Source organism: Dromiciops gliroides, chromosome 1 (assembly GCF_019393635.1).
Source record: "Dromiciops gliroides isolate mDroGli1 chromosome 1, mDroGli1.pri, whole genome shotgun sequence".
In the NCBI taxonomy this organism is placed as follows: domain Eukaryota; kingdom Metazoa; phylum Chordata; class Mammalia; order Microbiotheria; family Microbiotheriidae; genus Dromiciops; species Dromiciops gliroides.
Window position 1 is genome coordinate 154,065,665 of NC_057861.1, and position 19,224 is coordinate 154,084,888.

At 37.8% G+C, this 19,224-nt stretch overlaps 1 protein-coding gene across 2 annotated transcripts in view; it reads right to left on the minus strand.

Annotated features, from left to right (window-relative positions):
* Window positions 1-3,720: 3,720 nt before the first annotated feature.
* The window catches only part of RIPK2 (receptor interacting serine/threonine kinase 2), a 56,233-nt gene continuing 40,729 nt past the window's right edge, over window positions 3,721-19,224 (minus strand). Inside the window, exons 9-11 of one of the 2 annotated variants that reach the window (XM_043977873.1) lie at window positions 13,265-13,352; window positions 8,477-8,626; window positions 3,721-4,647 (exon numbers count right to left, since the gene is read on the minus strand). In XM_043977873.1, the coding sequence (XP_043833808.1) occupies window positions 4,298-4,647; window positions 8,477-8,626; window positions 13,265-13,352 (588 nt within the window). In that variant the 3' untranslated portion in view covers window positions 3,721-4,297. Of the gene's footprint in view, window positions 4,648-8,476; window positions 8,630-13,264; window positions 13,353-19,224 lie in introns of both variants that reach the window. The other variant, XM_043977866.1, reaches the window with a different exon arrangement.

Consider the following 19,224-nt stretch of genomic DNA (forward strand, 5'->3'; position numbering starts at 1 on the left):
ATCTCTCCCACATTTCTGATCTGCAGTCTTTCTTCTTCTTCTTCTTCTTCTTCTTCTTCTTCTTCTTCTTCTTCTTTTTTAGTGAGGCAATTGGGGTTAAATGACTTGCCCAGGGTCACACAGCTAGTAAGTGTTAAGTGTCTGAAACTGGATTTGAACTCAGGTACTCCTGACTCCAGGGCCGGTGCTCTATCCATTGTGCCACCTAGCCGTCCCTGATCTCCAGTCTTTTACTCATACAGCAGCAGCAGTAGCAGCAACTCTTGTTGCAGCAGTGACAGCAGTAGCTGCCACTTTAGCCACAGACCCAGTTCCTTTCTTTTTACCAAGCAGAAGTCCAGCAGTCTATAAACAAGCGTATCAGTCATTTCCCCAATTGCAACCAAAAAGTCTGATGCTCAGAATCAATAGAAGGAAAAGAGGGAGTCAACACTGGATGTTGAAGGTATTCTTGTCTCTCTCTCTCTTTCTTATCTTGAGGCTTCCAATATATTGGAATCACATGTTTCTTGAGATCCCAGGTGAAAACGGAGGACATGCATCCTTCTCATGTGTCAGGATCATCAAGAAATGTTGTCGGTTTCTTCTTCACTGAATCACTGTCACTGTGGGCTCAGGGATAAATGATAATTCAAAGAGACAGAGAAAGGCCTGGGACACCTAAATTAAACTAACCCAGATTAGTCAAAATTGTTCACTATCACCCTTGCTCAACTCCAGTATAATTTGGAGAGTGAACACTTGCTCCAAAGCCACCTTGCCAACCTTGTCCACTATTATCCTATACATCATCACACCAAAACTTTGAGAAACAATTGTCTACACTTGCTGCCTTCACATTTTAAACTCTTATTCACTTCTCCACACCTTGCAAACACTGACCACACCCCTCTGTTGAAACTGCTCTCCCAAAGAATATTGATGACAGCTTTACTTGCTAAATCTGATGGCCTTTTTTTTTTTTTTCTGTCCTCATCCTTCTGGACCTCTCTACAGGTTTGGACAACTGATCACCCAGAGGTTTTGGATTTGCCCCTTCTCTCCTCTTTCAAACCTCTCTCCCTTGTGGATCTCATTAGCTCTCATAGGTTCAATCAATTATAGCTGTGTCCTGATAAGTACCAAAAAAAAAAAAATGAATCCCCTGAAGTGATCACATCTTCAAAATGAGGGTTAAGTGACTTGCCCAGGGTGATACAGCTAATAAGTGTAAAGTGTCTGAGGCTGGATTTGAACTCAGGCCCTCCTGAATCCAGGACTGGCGCTTTATCCACTGTACCACCTAGCTGCCCCCACACTTAATATATTTTTGAGCTGAAATGTTAAAAGTAATTTCAGAAATGCATTTGTTTGTATTAAGAAGTTGATACTATCTCTAAAAGGGATCAAGACCTATTTCATAATGTTTTACACCATCAAAAGAGGAAATTGGGTGTTAGCTTCCTTTTCCCACGGGATTAAATTTGATACTAGTATTATAATGAGATAATAAAATGCAAACTGGCTTCATTTTAAAGCTGAAACAATATTTTATAGGCATTCATATCATCAGTGGTCTACATTTTGAGACCTGGTTTCAAATCCCATCTCTGTCCACATGGTCAAGTAACTTATCCTCTAAGAGAAACTCTTCCCTTGCCTGTAAACTGACTTGGACCAGGTGATCTCTGAAGTCTGAGATTAGGAGATCAAATGATGTCTGTTGATAGGAAAGGCATTTTCAAGTTTTTCCACTAAAGTGCTGCTTTACTACCTTATTGTGGTATACCTAGTCAGTGATGCCTGATGCATAAGCATTTATTAAGTGCCTACTATGTGTCAGGTGCTGTGCTAAGTGCTGGGGTACAGAGGCAAAAGATAATTTCTGCTCTCCAGGAGTTCACAATCCAATGGGAGGTGACAAGCAAACACTATCTCTCTCTCTCTCTATGTATATATATATATATATATATATATATATATATATATATATATATATATACACACACACACACACATATATATATACATATATATATATACATATACATATACACACACATATATACACATATATATACATATATATATACATATACATACACACACACAAATAAGCCATATATAGGCTAAATAGGAAATAATCAATAGGAGGTGTTGGGAAAGGCTTCCTTTAGAAGGAAGGATGTTAGCAGGGATTTGAAGGAAGTCAGGGAAGCTAGAAGGGAAAGCATCCCAGGCATGGGGAACAGAGAAAATGCCCAGAACTGAGAGGAGTGTCTTGTTTATGAAGCAGGAGGAGGCCAGGGACGCTAGATCAAAGAATACATGTTGGAGAGTAAGGTTTAAGAGTAAAGGTGGTGGTGGTGGGGAGGGGTTGTTATGAAGACCTTTGAATGTCAGAAAGATAATTTTATATTTGATTCTAGAGGTAATAGGGAATCACCAGAGTTTGTTGAGTTGGGGATGGCCCAGAGGGTGCCCTTGGATTTGGGAGGCTATGCCAGGGAAGTACAACTCAGAAAGCTCTTAGTAAAGATGGAAAGACTTTGAATATCAGTCTAGGGATGGATTGCCTATAGGGTCAGATATCTAGAGCATCTTAGAGGCCATCTAGACATTTTGAGGAACTAGAAATTAATGCCTATGGAAGTTAAATGACTTTTCTGAGGTCATATAAGTATTGTCAGTGTTAGGATGTCAATCCCAGATCCCCTGACTTGGTAGCCAGGCTGCCTTTTCCCTGTGCCACACCATGATCTGAGGACCAGGCTAGTCAGTGTCTTTTCTTTTCTTTTCTTTTTTCTTTTCTTTTCTTTCTTTTCTTCCTTCCTTCCTTCCTTCCTTTCTTTCTTTTCGGTGGGGCAAAGAGGGTTAAGTGACTTGCCCAGGGTCACACAGCTAGTAAGTGTCAAGTGTCTGAGGCTGAATTCGAACTCAAGTCCTCCTGAATCCAGGGCCAGTGATTTATCCACTGGGCCACCTAAGGCTAGTCAGTTTCAAAGAAGACAGGGTGTTGATTTTTTAGCCACAAGAATAACTAAAACTATCTAGGAGAGGCAGTGTGTGGTAGTGGATAATACTAATTATACCAGCTAGCATTTATATAGCATTTTCGGGTTTGCAAAACCATGTTGTTAACTAATTTGATTCTTAGAAATCTGATCCTTGAAGGAGGTGCTATTTGACACATGAATAAACTGAGACACAAAGAGGCTGGTTAAGTGTCTTGCCCCAGGGTCACACCTAAGAGAAGTGTCCAAGGTAGGAATTCAATTCAGGTCTTTCTGACTCCAAGTTCCATACTCTTTCCACTGTGCCATCTTGTATTTTAAATAGACTGTTTCCATGTAAGGAAGGCCTAGGTTCAGGTCCAGATTCTGATTTGTCACTTAAATTCTCAGTACTTCAATATGACACCCCAACTCTAAATTGCAGAAGAGGTGTCATATTGCATTGGTACAGGGGGTTTCCTCACTCAAGAGTTCTACAAACCAAAGAAATAAATCACAGGTCTGATTTTAAAAAGAAAACAAAACCAACCCCCCCCCCCCCAAAACCATTAAGTTAAAAAGGAACTTCCATCTTGCATTAATGGTGGGAGTGGTTACATTTCCAAAAGACAGATCCCTGAAATCCATAAGGACTTTTTGTACTTGGTCTGGAGTCAGGAAAACCTCCGTTCAAATCTGGCTTGAGACACTTACTAGCTGTGTGGTTCTAGGCAAGATACTTAGCCTCTGTTTTCTCATCTTTATTTAAGATGGGGATAAAAACAGCACCTACCTCTCAGGGCTGTTGTGGGGATCAAATGAGAGAATAATTACAGCACTTAGCCTAGCACCTGGCATATGGTAAATTCTATATAAATATTGGCTATTATTATTGTTATTGTCACTGTTGTTATTTGATGAACAAAGACATGTTTTTTGAAATCAATGCACTTTAGGCAAGTAATAAATACTTCACAAAGCTAGCAATTGTAGAAATGGCTTACATCACAAAAAGAGAATGTCATACAACATTTCTTATGAACAAGTACAAGTGTAATTATTTTATCCTTAAAACAACATCAATTTACAAAACACAACATAGCAAGCTATCTACTGCAGTGAAAAGTCGTCCACTTATATTCATAAAAAAATACTTTGATGTCCTATGTGGTTGAATCCGGAAATAATTAATATTAACTTTAAAAGATATCTCAGTGATATACCTAATTCTCAAAATATTGTTTATAATTAACGTTGTAGCTGAAGTATGAGAGAGAAAAGAATGTCTTTTCATATATTGACTTTCCCTCTGGGTAAGCAAACACTTAAAAGCTTTTGTTTTGGAATAAATTTAAAGATGTTACCCTAGAAACCAAAGATACTTCTGGGTAAGGCTGAAGACCCAACTGTCTGTTATCTTTCAATTTCTGTACTATAATTTTGGCAAATTCTTCTCCTTGAATGTCAGAGGTATCCAGCATTTGCCTGACTTTTGATGTCCGTGTAGGTTTGGTGTTAATAAGTTCATAGTCTTCCTTCATAAGCAAATCCTTAGAAAGAAGGGCATCTAGACACTGGTTGAGGCAAGCTTCAGTCATCTGGTTTACAATATCTTCCCTTTTGCTTTGGATCCATTGCTGGGCAATATCATTTCCCTGATTCTCTGACAGGAAGTCTAATGGAAAAATACAAAAGACAGATGTGAAGTTATAGAAGAATATTCTTTACTTTTCCTTGTAGAAATCCTCTCAGTTTATTGTTTTAGAAAATCCTCTAGTGGTTCACTTGCCAAGTGAAGTTTAAATTCATTAGGCTGGCATTTAACACTTTCTCCAAGTTTAGATGGCACTACTATTCTATTCTTTTAAAAATGTATTGTTAGGAACTTAAATATCAACAAACACAAACCTTTCCATATACAAATAATTGAAAAAGATCTACTCTAAATGTTCATATGGACTATTTGTACCCAACCTGTGGTAGAACCTTCCAAATTCATATTGGTCTCATCAGCTACAGTTGGAAACACTGTACCTTAACCCCAACACAATGATGTCATTTTATTTTATCTTTTTTTTTTTTTTGCAGGACAATGGGGGTTAAGTGACTTGCCCAGGGTCACACAGCTAGTGTCAAGTGTCTGAGGCTGGATTTGAACTCAAGTCCTCCTGAATCCAGGGCCAGTGCTTTATCCACTGTGCCACCTAGCAGCCTCATGATGTCATTTTAATCTTCTTCAAGAAGAAAGTACAACCACCATCCCTTACCCGTTGAGAAAGATGAAAGTATAGGAAACTCTAGGAGAGGTGAAAATAGTTCCTGTCCTCAAGAAGCTCATCTTCTAATGGTGTGTGTGGGGGCAATATACAAACAACTATGTACCTGCAAGATATATACAGTCTAAATGGGAGTTCATCTCAGAGGGAAGAAATGAGGAGAAAGGGCCTCTTGTAGAAGCTAGTTAGCTTAGTTTTGAAGAAAGCCAAGTGAGGACAGGTGGCAGAGGTGAAGAAAGGAAACACTCCAGGCATGGAGCATTGACAGTGTCAAGAGATAGAATATAGTGTGTGAGGAACAGCAACAAGGCCAATGTTACTGGGGTGTAGAGGAAGACGAGGGGAGTAAAGTATAAGAAGACTGGAGAGGGAGGATTGGCTAGGTTGTGAAGAGCTTTAGAAGCCAAACAGAGGATTTTGTATTTGATCCCGGAGGTAATTGAGACCCTGGAGTTGACTGAGTATAATTATGACACTGTCAGGCTTGCACTTTAGGAAAGTGCTCTTTGCCTGCTCATTAGAGGATATACTGGAAAAGATGGGAGGCAGGGATTTCTAGGACTATTCATACCACTCTGCTCCAGACAAACTGAATTACTCACTATTCCCATACATATCCTGCACTTTCACACGTCTGTGCCTTTTGGAATTTTCTCCCTTTTTTTTTTCCTGCCACACACATTGCACAACTATCCATTCTTTTTTTTTTTTTTTTTTTTTTTTTTTTTTTTTTTTTTTTTTTTTAGTGAGGCAATTGGGGTTAAGTGACTTGCCCACGGTCACACAGCTAGTAAGTGTTAAGTGTCTGAGGACGGATTTGAACTCAGGTACTCCTGAATCCAGGGCCGGTGCTCTATCCACTGTGCCACCTAGCTGCCCCCTCAACTATCCATTCTTTAAAATCTAGATCAAATGACACCTCTTCCAGGAAGCCCTCCTCAATTCCCTTAGTCAATAATAGGCTCTTTCCCCTCGGACTTTACATAACATTTCATTTGTGCCTTCTATGTAGATGGCATGTATCTGTGTTACAGTTATTAGGTATTGTGTCATATCCCTCTACTAGACCACAAGTCCTCAGAGGTCAGGAACTATAATTTATCTAAACTTTGTATCTTCCTTAGTGCTTAGCATAATGTTCTAACAGTTGGCAACTGATAAAGATCAGTCAAATTGCACTATCAAATACATAATAAAGATATACAAATAATAATAAACATCAGGTAAATTGTACTCTCAAATATGTAACACATATAGATATAATATACTATAATAGATATCAATTGAAATATATAAAGTATGAATATTAATTGAATTGACCTATTAAAACTATTTCTTCTCCTAAGGAAAAAATAAAGCATCTAAAATTTGAACCTTAATCTCACTGAATGTTCTGTTAGGAGGATTTTTTTCCTTCTATTTTCCTTTGGACTCAGGCATTTGCATGGCTCTTCTAGATGGAACAGGGAAGTGCAAGAGGCAATGAAGGGAATGCCAGAAGTTTGGGATATTCTTTTATCACCTAGAACATCTTCCCCACTTACTCTAAATTCACCAACATTTAAGACAAATATACATATATTATTATTTTTTTTAATTTAAGAAAATGGTCCGTTAGTTTAAAATGGTTCTCTTTTCCAGGCTAAAATGTGTTTTTGTTCTTGTCATACTACCCTGCTTTTGTTCCTTTATTTCCTCCACTGTGACCATGTCTGGATGGTATTACTTACCAACTCTGCTGAAATCTTATCCATCAAAGCCCACCTCAGATGCCACCTTCTCAATCAGCTTTGTCTTTTTTCACCTTGCTTCAGTTGAAAATAATTCTGCAATTGTAGTCTAATGTTGTTGTTTGTCCTTTGTTCTTGAAGACGATCATAATATTATAGTCTAATGTGGGGTAGCTAGGTAGCACAGTAGATAAAGCACTAGTCCTTAAGTTGAGAGGACCTGAGTGATCCTGGATAAGCCACTTAACCCCAATTGCTTTAAAAACATCTGGGGCCACCTCTAGTCATCCTGATAAATGTTTTGTCACTGAACCAGATGACTCTGGAGGAGAGAGTGAGGTTGGTGACTTTGCACAGCCCTCCTTCGCTTAAATCCAGTTCATTGCAAGTCATGGTTCTCTTTGAGAACAAAGGACAGTGGGCAGCTAGGTGGTACAGTGGATAAAGCACTGGCCCTGGATACAGGAGGACCTGAGTTCAAATCCAGCCTCAGACACTTGACACTTACTAGCTGTGTGACCCTGGGCAAGTCACTTAACCCCCAGTGCCCCGCAAAAAAAAAAAAAAAAGAGAGAGAGAACAAAGGACAAACAACAATAGTCTAATGTGTATTATAATTTTTTTGAGCACATATCTTTCCTATTATATTGGAAACTCCCTGAGGATGATGAAGCCTTATTCATTTCTCTATTATCCTATGTGACTAGCACAGTGTGTGCCTTCAAATACTTATGGGATTCACTAAAAATTCCTTCTCTCCAAAGAGAATAAAATTTGAATATTCTGATGTTTGAATATTTAATAATTTTAATAAGTATTAAGTCACAGGCCATTCTCAAGATACTATTCCTTATCTTTCTCCATAGTCAGGTATTCATCCAACCTCATTTTGACCAATGCTACCCATGGCATTTCAGTATGGTAATATATAATGTGTCAATGGATAGAGGCAGTGGGTGGTACAGTGGATAGAGGTCTGGACCGGGAGTTAGGAAGACGTGAGTAAAAATCCGGTGTCAGGAACTTCCAGTGTGACCATGGGCAAGTCAATTCACTACTGCCTCTGTCCTCATCTCTAAAATGTGAATAATAATAATACCTAATAATAATAATAAGACCAGGGTTGATGTGAGGTTCAAATGAGGTAATATTTGTTCTTTTTTTGTTGTTGTTGTTGTTGTTGTTTTTTTAGTGAGGCAATTGGGGTTAAGTGACTTGCCCAGGGTCACACAGCTAGTAAGTGTTAAGTGTCTGAGGCCAGATTTGAACTCAGGTACTCCTGACTCCAGGGCCGGTGCTCTATCCACTGTGCCACCTAGCTGCCCCTGAGGTAATATTTGTAAAGCACTCTATAAATTTTAAAGTGCCAAATAAATATTAATTATCATCATCACTAACATAGAATTATGGACAATACAGTCAGGGTTTCTATGAGACATATTGATTATTCATCTAGCCAATAATACCACTTTAAAAATGTCTACTAGTAACTTTTTACCTGGATTTCCTTCAACTGTGAGTGGATGTATTACTGCTGAGGAACACGTTGTCTGGTGGCTGCAAAATTTATCCCTTTGAACTGAAGAAATGTTACCATCCCAGCTATGATTTACTGCAGAATGAGGCACTGCTGAATACTTTTCATTTTCTACTGGAAGACACAAAGATTTCATTAGTTTGCCTTATTGCAAAATATCCCTTACATCACCCTGGTAGTCCCATTCCATTCAGTTTATGTCAACAGGCATTTATTATAAAAGACATCATGCTCAAAGGCAAGAAGAAAACCAGGCCTTGCACTCAGACAGCTTAACTTTTACTAGGGGATATAACATTGCTCAGATGAGGGCAGTTAAAACATCTTCAGGGGAAGAATACTAACAATAAGGGGGTTGGGAAAGACTTTCTGTAGAAGGTAGAGACTCACTGTGTCTTGAATTAGTTAGAAAACAGTCTCTTGTGAAATGAAGATGAGTATCTACCTGTGTTGCCAAAAGAGATGGTTATCCAGTGCTGGCCATGGAAAAAGGAATGTTGTTGTTGGTAGCTCACTGCTGACATATTCATATGAAACTAAGCGTGAAAAAAGAGGAGGTACACCATCTTCTCCAGATAGACCAAGGATATCAAGGAAAATCTCCCAACATTTACAAAACTTGACAACTGGTAGGAACTTCTGGTAATTCACAAGAAGATATAATATCAAAAGACCCCTTCAAGCTTCTCTAGAGATCACAAAGGCCAGGAAAATAAACTAAAAACCGGGTGGTATTTTTGTCACAGTTGCTGAATTAAGGCAGGAGCTTTATTTGTAAAATATGGCTAATAATAGCATTTATCTCATAAGATTGTTATGAGGATCAATTAATATAGCATATGTATTTTGCAAAACTCAAAGCATTTTATAAATGCTAGATATTATTATTGTTGGTAAGTAGTAGTAGTAATGGTGGTAGTAGTAATAGTTGGGGTGGTAGTGTTAATAATAATGGTGATGGTGGTAAATGCAGTGGTAGTGGTGGTGGTGGTAGTAGTAGTGGTAATAGTAGTAGTAGTAATGGTAGTGTTGTAGTGGTAGTAGTGGTGGCTGCAGTGATGGTAGTGGCAGTATTAGCAGTAGTCGAAACGGCAATAGCAGTAATAATGATGGTGGTAGTAGTAGTAATAGTAATAGTAGTAATAGTAGTGGCAGTAATGGTAGTAGTGGTGGTGGCAGTGGTAATGGTAGCAGTAGTTGCAACAGTAGTAGAAGTAATAATAGTAGTGGTAGTAGTAGTGGTGGTGGTGGTGATAATGGTAGTAGTAGTTATGGTGGTAGTGGTACTAATAGTAGTAGAAGTTGTGTTAGTGGTAGTGGCAGTGATGGTGGAGGTAGTTGTAGTAGCAGCAGTACTAGTACTAGGAATAGTAATAATAGTGGTGTTAGTAATAGTGGTGGTGGTAACAGTAGTATGTAGAAAAGAAAAAGCTAGCTATGAGAACGGCTAGCTATGAATAAGGTTTGGATACAAGAATAGTGGACTCTTGGGCCACTTTGATCTAGTGTAATATAACAAGCACTGGTCAGAGATAGAATGTTTTTAATACGGACCATAAAATATATATTTGCCTAGTGACTTTCATATATGATCAAAAGAATTGTAATCTGAAAATAAAAAAGAAGGGAGATCTAGTCAGAGTAACAACTCCTATTTTGTTTCAATTTTTTCTTCCAAAGAGAATGATGTTGGATTGTTGATGATAGAAGAAAAATGGGCAATAGTGAATTTGAAAGTGGGGAGATGGAGATTAAGAACTTAGATTGTTAAAATGAGTTCAAACCACCATACCCATGGAAGATAATGCCCCATTAGTGAAACAATTTCAGAAAGTGATTGTTAATAATAATAGTGATAATAATAGTTAGCATTTATATAGAGTTATATGGTTTGCAAAGCACTTTCTTTACATGTTTGCTTATGATCTTTTAAAAAATACATTGCATGGGAAAGATTCTGCAGAACTGGAGCTGAAGCAACATCTTCCCGACTTCCAAAAAGGAGAAGGTAGATTCTTTAAACTGTTGGTGTATGGTCTTGACTTCTATTTTTGACAAAACTGAACACATGATTAAAGGGAAAGTTTATGAGCCCTTAGGGAAGTGGTGACTAATCTGAGTCAGTCTGGGTTGCCAGATTAACCTAATTTCCTTTTTTGATAGGGTCACTAAATTGGTGGCTCAGGGGTATGTTGTAGCTCTGGTATCCCTGAGTTTCTATAGAATATCTGAAAAATATCCTCATATGATCATTGTATACAAAAGATAGAAAAGTAGGCTTTATGACAGGTCAGTTAAGTGCATTTGAAACTGGTTGAAGAATCAGACCCAACAAACTGAACAGCAGATTGATGTCAGTCTGGATGTAGGTCTTCAGTGGAGTACCTGAGATGAGATTTTTATCAACTTTGTAAATTGATACAAAGCTAGGGAAGGAGTTAACTAACACACTGGATGAAAGGCAAGATTCCAAAAGGTCTTACTTAGCATGCCAGAGTAGGGGTTCTTAACCTAGAATCTGTAAACTTACAAAAAATTCTGTTGATAATTTTATTTGAATATAATTGATTTCCTTTGTAATTTTATCTATTTAAAAACACGGTTCTGAGAAGGGGTCTATAAGTTTTGCCAGACTGCCAAAGGGGTATGCCAGGAATCCAAAAAGTTTAAGAACCCCTGGGCTAGAATGATGGACTGAACTTAATAAAGTGAACCATAACAGGAATAAATGTAAAGTCCTACACTTGGGTCAAAAATATAGCACAGGATAGGACAGATGTGGCAAGACAACAGTTTATGTGAAAGAAAACTTGAGTCTTTTAGCAGAAGTCAAGCTCTATATGAGCCAGCTAAATAATATAGCAAAGGTATCATTTCATTCCTGGCCTCATTATTAGAAGCATGTTTGGTCATTTCAGTCATGTCTAACTCTTCATGACCCCATTTGGGGTTTTCTTGGCAGAGACACTGGAGTGGTTTGCCATTTCATTCTCCAGTTCATTTTACAGATGAGAAAACTGAGGCAAACAGGGTTAAATGAGTTGCCCAGGGTCACAACCAGTAAATGCTGGAGGCCAGATTTGAACACAGGAAGATGTGTCTTTCTGACTTTAGGCCCAGCACTCTATCAACTGAGCTTCCTAGCTGACCATTAGAAGTATAGTGTGAACATGTATAATAATCTCTGATTGCTTACTGTCTCAGAGAGGAGGGAGGAAGAGGGAGGGAGGGATAAAATTTGGAACTCAAAATTTTAAATAAAAATGTTTAAAAAAAACAAGCATAGTGTCCATTAAAAATTAAAGTCATAGTTATGCTGGTCATATTATATCTAGAATATTTTGTTTGGTTCTGGGTGCCAGAATTTAGGAAGGCCTTTTACACTTTACAGCAGTGGCCATCAAACTCAAACAGAAACAGGGCCCATATTCGGCACTTCTGTGCTACAGAACATCCAGGTAAGCACAACAAGGATAATGATTGTGCTATAAAAGGATTACTAGACAAGTATCTGAAGGGCCTTCTAAGGAAGGAAGAGGCAGGAGAATTATTATAATTGACCTTGGCAGAAGAATTAGCAGAGAGGAGGAGTTTAGATTAATATAAGGAAAAGCTTCCTAACCCATTAGAGCTTTCCAAAAGTATAATGGAATGCCTTAGGACATAGTGAGTTTCCCATTTGGAACACTTTAGAGGTGGGATGGATGACCACTTTTGGGGAATGCTATAGAAGTGGTCTCTCGCTCACTTATTTGTTGGATTAGATCACTTCTTAGGTCCCTTTCAGTTTGATTCTACGTTCTGTTTCATCTGCTCTCCATAGACACTCCACTAACTCTTCTCTTTCTCTTTCTTTCTTTTCCTCTTCTTCTCTTCTCTTCTCTTCCCTTCTCTTTCTCCTCTCTCATCCATAGCCACACATCCACATCCATATACTTCACCAATCCTAATTTGTGATGGTGTAGAAAAAAGCACTAGATTTGGCATCAGAAGACTTAGATCCTAGGCTTGGCTTTGGAATTTACCGGGTTAGTAACCATGGGCTAGTTACTTAAGCCTCTCTCTGCCTTGTCTACCTCACTTATAAAAGAGGAATTATTTTACTCATACTTCCTATACCACAGGGTTTCTGTTAGGATTAAATAAGATAATATAAATCAAGGTGATTTAAACTGAAAATATTTCAATTCACCTATGATTTTATTGAACATGAGATTACCCCCTATATTGGTGTAGACGACACCACATCCACATTTCCTTGTCCTGTGCGATTCTTATTCCTGTCCTCCCAAATCTTTCAACATACTGAATGTTTCTCTCTAATGTCTTTATAGTAAGTTGTGAAGTACTGTCCCAAATCTGTTATTTCATTAGTAAAGGGAACTTCCTGTGAGGATTTTTTTTTTAAACCAATGTACCTGAGTAACTACAATTTATTGTCTTAGAGACCTTGAGGCACTGAGATGCCAAACGACTTTCCTAGGATCAAAAAGCCTGTATATATCAAAGGTAAAATGAACCAAGGTCCTTCTGAATTTGAGGGAATTCCCTATACATGATTCCATGCTGTAGCTCATTGTCTTCATCATTATTATTAACAATATTGTAATGGATTTTAAATATACATGAGATATGCACTTTATAAATATAATATAATATAATGCACTTTATAATATAATATAATGCACTTTATAAATTTCAAAGAATGTTGAATTTTAAGAGAGAAAGGAAAACTTTCAAATTACACACCAGAAGAAAAGAAGTTGTCTTGAGTGGCCGATACGGACCTTGCTATTCCATGATCGCTCCTTATAGTCAATAGATTACCACATGATTCCTAAAATGAGAAAGAAATAAATCAAATAGTATTATTTTTTTTCAAAACTATTTAATAGCATAACTCCTAAAAGATCTGAGGCCTTAAGTTTGCTTTTCAAAAGAAAAATAAATAAAGCATTATTTTTTATCTATTTTTGCCCTGGGCCTGGGGTTTTGAGTATATAGGGAACTTGCAGCATAGTCTCACATGGGCAGTGTGGCATAGTGGATAGAAGACTGGCCTTGGATTTAGAAACATGTCAATTTGAGTCCTGCTTCTGACTTTTACCAGTTGTATGGTAGGTCATTTAACTGCTCATTACTCCAGACAGTTCTCCAATACCATAAATTGTACAATTAAAAAACCAAACCAAACCAAACCAAAATGAACAGAAAAGCAAGTGAAAGACATGAACTACTTAATATAACTTAGATACTTAATTCTATTATCCATACAATTTAGTGGGAGTGATGGCAATGAGAATATATTATAAGGGATTCTTTCCCCTCCCCCATTATTCCTTGTGAATGTTGAAGAGCTTTTTTATGTTAGATAGAACACTGGATAAGATGTGTGAAATTTGGGACCCTGGCTGTTGGTTGACCGAAAGTAACTTAATCTCTTAACACTTGAGTTTCACCATCAGGAAGATAGTGAGTCCATAGGATGAATCAGTTACCCATACCTTGCAGTCTTATATGGCATTGATGTTTAATTAAATTCAATAAAAATAATTTAAATGTCCAACTCACTATGTGGAAAGCAGTGTGCTAGGTACTGGAGGTAGAAAGAGGAATAATGGTAGGGTTGGCCCTCAAGGGAGCTATATTTCTCACTTGGAGGATATAATATGTTCATACATGAGTGCACATAATATTGAATATTATATGTGAGTGAGCATTCATATACCTATGAGTGAGAATGAGTCAAACAAAGCATCAGGAAAACTTAAAGAAGGAAAGAATAATTTCTGGAACTCGAGTTAAATATTGAAGAAAAGAGGATTTCATTAAGTAAAAATGAGCAGGGAAACATATTCCAGGCATGAAGGACAGTCTGGATAAAGGTGGAAAACAGGAGACAACAGGACAAGAATGGAGAGTAGTCCAAGTTGACTGGATCACAGAAGGGAAAGGTAGGTTAGAGTTAGAATATGCAAAGTCTTAAATACCAAGTTAAGGAGCTTATACTTTATCTGATGGGCTATAAGTAGCCATTGGACTGTTGTTGTTGTTGTTGTTTTTAAAATCATCATCAGATCTCTGCACTTGGAAGGTTGGTTTGGCAGCTGTATGAAGAATGGACTGGAACATGGAAATTAAGTAGAAGAAGGTAGCTATTACAATAGTCCAAGGAGAAGTGATGATGGTGGAAAGGAGAAGACAGATATGAGAAAGAGTGTGGAGGGAGAATCTATAGGGTTTGGAACTAATTGGCAGTGGGTGGTTAGGGAAAGTGTTTAATATGACTCCAAAGCTTTAAGACTTGGTTACTAGGAGGATAGTAGCACCATCAGTAGAAATGGAAAGTTGGGAGTGGAGGTATGTTTAAAGAAGATGAATTCATTTTGGTACATTTAAAGTGCTGGCAGGTAGAGTTGACTGAGAGGCAATTAGAGAGATGGGACTGAGGAGGAAAGACTGAAGTTAGATATGCAGATTTAGACATGATTAGCACAAAGGTAAGATCACAGAGGGATAGAATATAGAAAGGCAAGAAAGCAAAGCTAAGGAGAAAGCTTTTTTTTTTTTTTTTGGTGGGGCAATGAGGGTTAAGTGACTTGCCCAGGGTCACACAGCTAGTGTCAAGTGTCTGAAGCTGGATTTTGAACTCAGGTCCTCCTGAATCTGAAACCAGTGCTTTATCCACTGAACCACCTAGCTGCCCCCAGGATAAAGCTTTAAAAGAGGCGAAGGAAAAACTAGAAAAGGAGATGAAGGAGCGAAGAAATAGGTAGGAGAAAGAGGAAAAAGCACTGTCATGGAAGTCAAGAAAAAGAAAAAGTATCCAGAAAGACATAGGGGTCAACAGGGTCACATGCCACAGAAAGGCCAAGGAGGATGAAGACAGAGGAATAAAAGTGTTTGAACTTAGCAAGTGAAGGTCATTAGGGTCACCCAAAAGAGCTGTTTCAACAGTGATGGGATAGGAGTACAAATTATAAGGAGCTGAAGAATAGATGAAGAATGGATAGGTAGGGATTAAGTGGAGGAAATGATTGTAGTTTTTTAGAAGCTTGGTAGCCAAATGGAAACGAAGATGTCTTAATGTAACAGCTAGGTCAAGGGAAGTTTTGTTTGTTTTTCTGAAGAGTAGAGACATGAGAACTTTGTAGACTGAAACTATTAGAAAGGGGCAACCAATAGGGCAAATTTCTGAAGAGGACAAGAAAGGTTAGGATGAAGGGCACATAGGAGGAGGCTGCCCTTGCCAAGGAGGACAGCTACATTGTTCTCAAACCGAAGCAAAGGCTATGTGAAGATACAGGGGACGGGAGATGAAGGAAGTTATGACTGATACTCTCAATCCATGGAAAAATTCAGAACAAGGGTGATATACAGGGAGAACAGGAAAGTTTTTCAGGACTAGAGGTAAGAATGAATAGCAGGTTGAGGAGTGGGGGGTGGGGAGAAGAGAAGGGAAAACAGAACATTGTTAAAAGAAAAAGGGACTTTGGAGTTCAGGATTCTGGAAGTTGTACAGGTTTGAGTAATGGTGAGGCTTAAGGTGCTGTGATCCCTATTAGTAGCTGTCAGGAGGCTAATTCTGGAAAGCATTTTGGATCTATGTCTCCAGTGTCACTAACTGTGTATTTCCTTTGACCCAATGATACCACCAGGTCTGTACCCTAAAGAGATTTTAAAAAGAGGAAATGGATCCATTTGTAGAAACGTTTTTTTATAGCAGTTCTTTTGTGGTGGCAAAAAAATCCCTTGGAAACTAAGGGGCTACCCACCACTGGGGAACTGGCTGAACAAATTATTGCATATGAATGTAATGGAATATTATTGTGCTTGAAGAATGATGCACGGGACGATTTCAGAGAAATCTGGGAAACTTGTATGAACCAATGCATAGTGAAGTGAGTAGAACCAGACCAATTTATATAACATTTTAAGGACAAACTTTGCAAATCCTGAGAACTCTGATCAATCAGGATTCTAGAGGATGGATGTTGAAGCATGCTTCCTACTTCTTAACAGAGAGGAGGTGATGGACTTATGGTGCAGAATGAGACGTCCTGTTTTGGACAGAATCATTGTGCGAATTTGTTTTGCTTTACTATGCATATTTATTAAAAGGGTCCTTTATTTCTTTTTTCTTTTTGGTGGAAGGGGTGGTAGGTGGGAGAGAAAATGAATGCTTGTTAATAGAGAAAAATTTTAAAAAGAAGTTAAAAAAGAATTTATAGGAAGTTACTCAATAAATATATTTTCCTTAAAACTAAAATTAGTGAGGGATTCACTCAATATCCCAGGGATAACTTGATTACTTTGATGGATTTGTGATCTCGAATGTAAGCAATTTCCAACAGTGCAAAACACACTACCTTATCCTATGTGACTAGAGTTCATGAATCTTCCTAAGTTATTCATAGAGAATCATCCAATATTCTGGGGATATTCTTCTACATCTCTTGATATTGTGTGGATACCACTAGTGTGTGCAGGCTGCCAATCGATTATCACTTGCTGTTGCTATATGACTTGTTCATTTCCCTTTCTGGCTTACATCTCTCTGGTGATGATCTTTATGCATTTTTTGCATGAAATTCTTCATTGATACAAAGATGCAGCCTACTTATGTCCTCTAATATACCTCTCATTGCCCTCTGGGTGATCTACAACTTTAATTCTTTGTGGAGTGTGGTGTTCAGTGATTTAAAGGGATAATCACTGGAGGAAAACATAATTAATAGTTGGACCTTTGCTTAAAGGAAAAAAATTTTACTGAGAAAACTAAAGCCATTCTTTATAAGCTCCCTCTTTTCCCTTTATTTTTTATCTAAAAAATAACCGACCTCCTCTAGTCTCTCTTCCTTTACTCCAGTCTAGGATCAAGAGATTGCCATTTTCCTTCCTAACGCAAATCTCTCTATCTGTACCCTTAATCTCAGCCTTTCCCCTCTCCTGCAATAGGTTGCTCCCCAAATCACTCCCCCTATCCCCTCAACTTCAGCATCTATCTACTTGCAGCTTCCCTGATGCCCACAAATACACTAAGGTCTCCATATCCTTAAAAAAAACCCTACTCATTTGACTTCAACCAAGTTATTAGCCTGTATTTCTCCTTAGCTGTCTACCCTCAATCATTTTTCAGTTCCTGAATCTCTTGTTCACTTTTATTTCTTTGGAAAAAGAAAAAAAATAAAGAAAAGAAATACAATTGCATTAAATTTTATCCCAAGAACTATCTGTGGATTTGGCTCACGAGAAGTTAAAATCAAAAACAGATGAAACAATCAACTGTGACAGATGTGTGAGTAGTAGCTGCTGCTTCTCTCTGTGTGTACTGTATATATATATATATATATATATGTGTGTGTGTATATATATACTTATACACATACATACAGTGTACATGTATGCATGTATATGTATACAAGTGTATATATGCACATATAGTATTCTAATTTTAACTTCTCATGAACTAAATATTTATAGACATGTATAAATATACATAAATCTGTATATATACATATATATATATACCTGTAAATATCATATTTGTACATAGTTGTTTCCATGTTAATTCCCCCATTAGACTGTGAGCTTCTTGAGATCAGGGACTGATTTTTGCTGTTCTTTTTACCCCCAAAGCTCAGTACAGTGCCTGGCACTTACTTAACAAATGATATGTCTATATTTATATCTATACATGTGTATGAATGTATGTATTTCTATAGCCCTAAGTCTCTCTCCTATATTCTAGTTCCGTATCACCAAATGCTTATTTGACATTTTGAACTAGATGCCCCAAAGGAATCTCAAACTCTAAATGTCCAAAACGGAATTCATTAACTAAACTCCAAACCTATTTCTTATCTTCCCCGCTTTCTATCAAGGGTACCACTATACTAATCACCTAGGCCTATAACCTTAGGGGTCATTCTCAGCTTTTCACTTTCCCTCATCCCACATGTTCAGTTTATCCCATTGAATTTACCTCCACATCTCTTGTATCCTTCCCCTTATTTCCAAGGTAGTTACTACCCTCATTCAGATCTCTCACCATTACCACAGCATCTTAATTGGTTTCCCTGCCTCATCTTTTCTTTCTTGAATCCAACCACCACACAGATACCAAAGTGATTTTCTGAAAGCACTTATATAGGAGGCATTTTATATATAGATTTAAGGTTTGCAAAATACTTAAAAAATATTATCTCATTTGATCCTTACAACAACCCTGGGAGGTAGGTGCTAGTATTATTCCCATTTTACAACTGAGGAATCTTACGATGAGAGAGGTTAAGTGACATGCCCAGGGTCACAGAACTACTAAATGTCTGAGGTCAAATTTAAACTCAGATCTTCCTGACTCCAGGAAGTGTTCTATACACTAAACCATGTCATTTCCCTGATCAGTACCTTCCAGAGCCTTCCCATTACCTTTTGGATAAAATACAAATTCCTATGATATTTAAAACCCTACAGAACCTGGCTCCAATCTATCCTTCCAGGTTTAACTTCTTAGACCATGGGTCATGATGGGGTTACATAACTAAATGTGTAGATTGTAAAAATTTTGGCAACCGTTAAAGGTTAAGAAGCTTTGTTATATACCCATACACCTGGGGTCACATGAAAATTTCTAGGGCGAAAAGTTGTTGGGAGTGGATAACTTTAAGAAGCCCTGGTCTAGACCACCAGTGGTGTCAGCTTTAAAT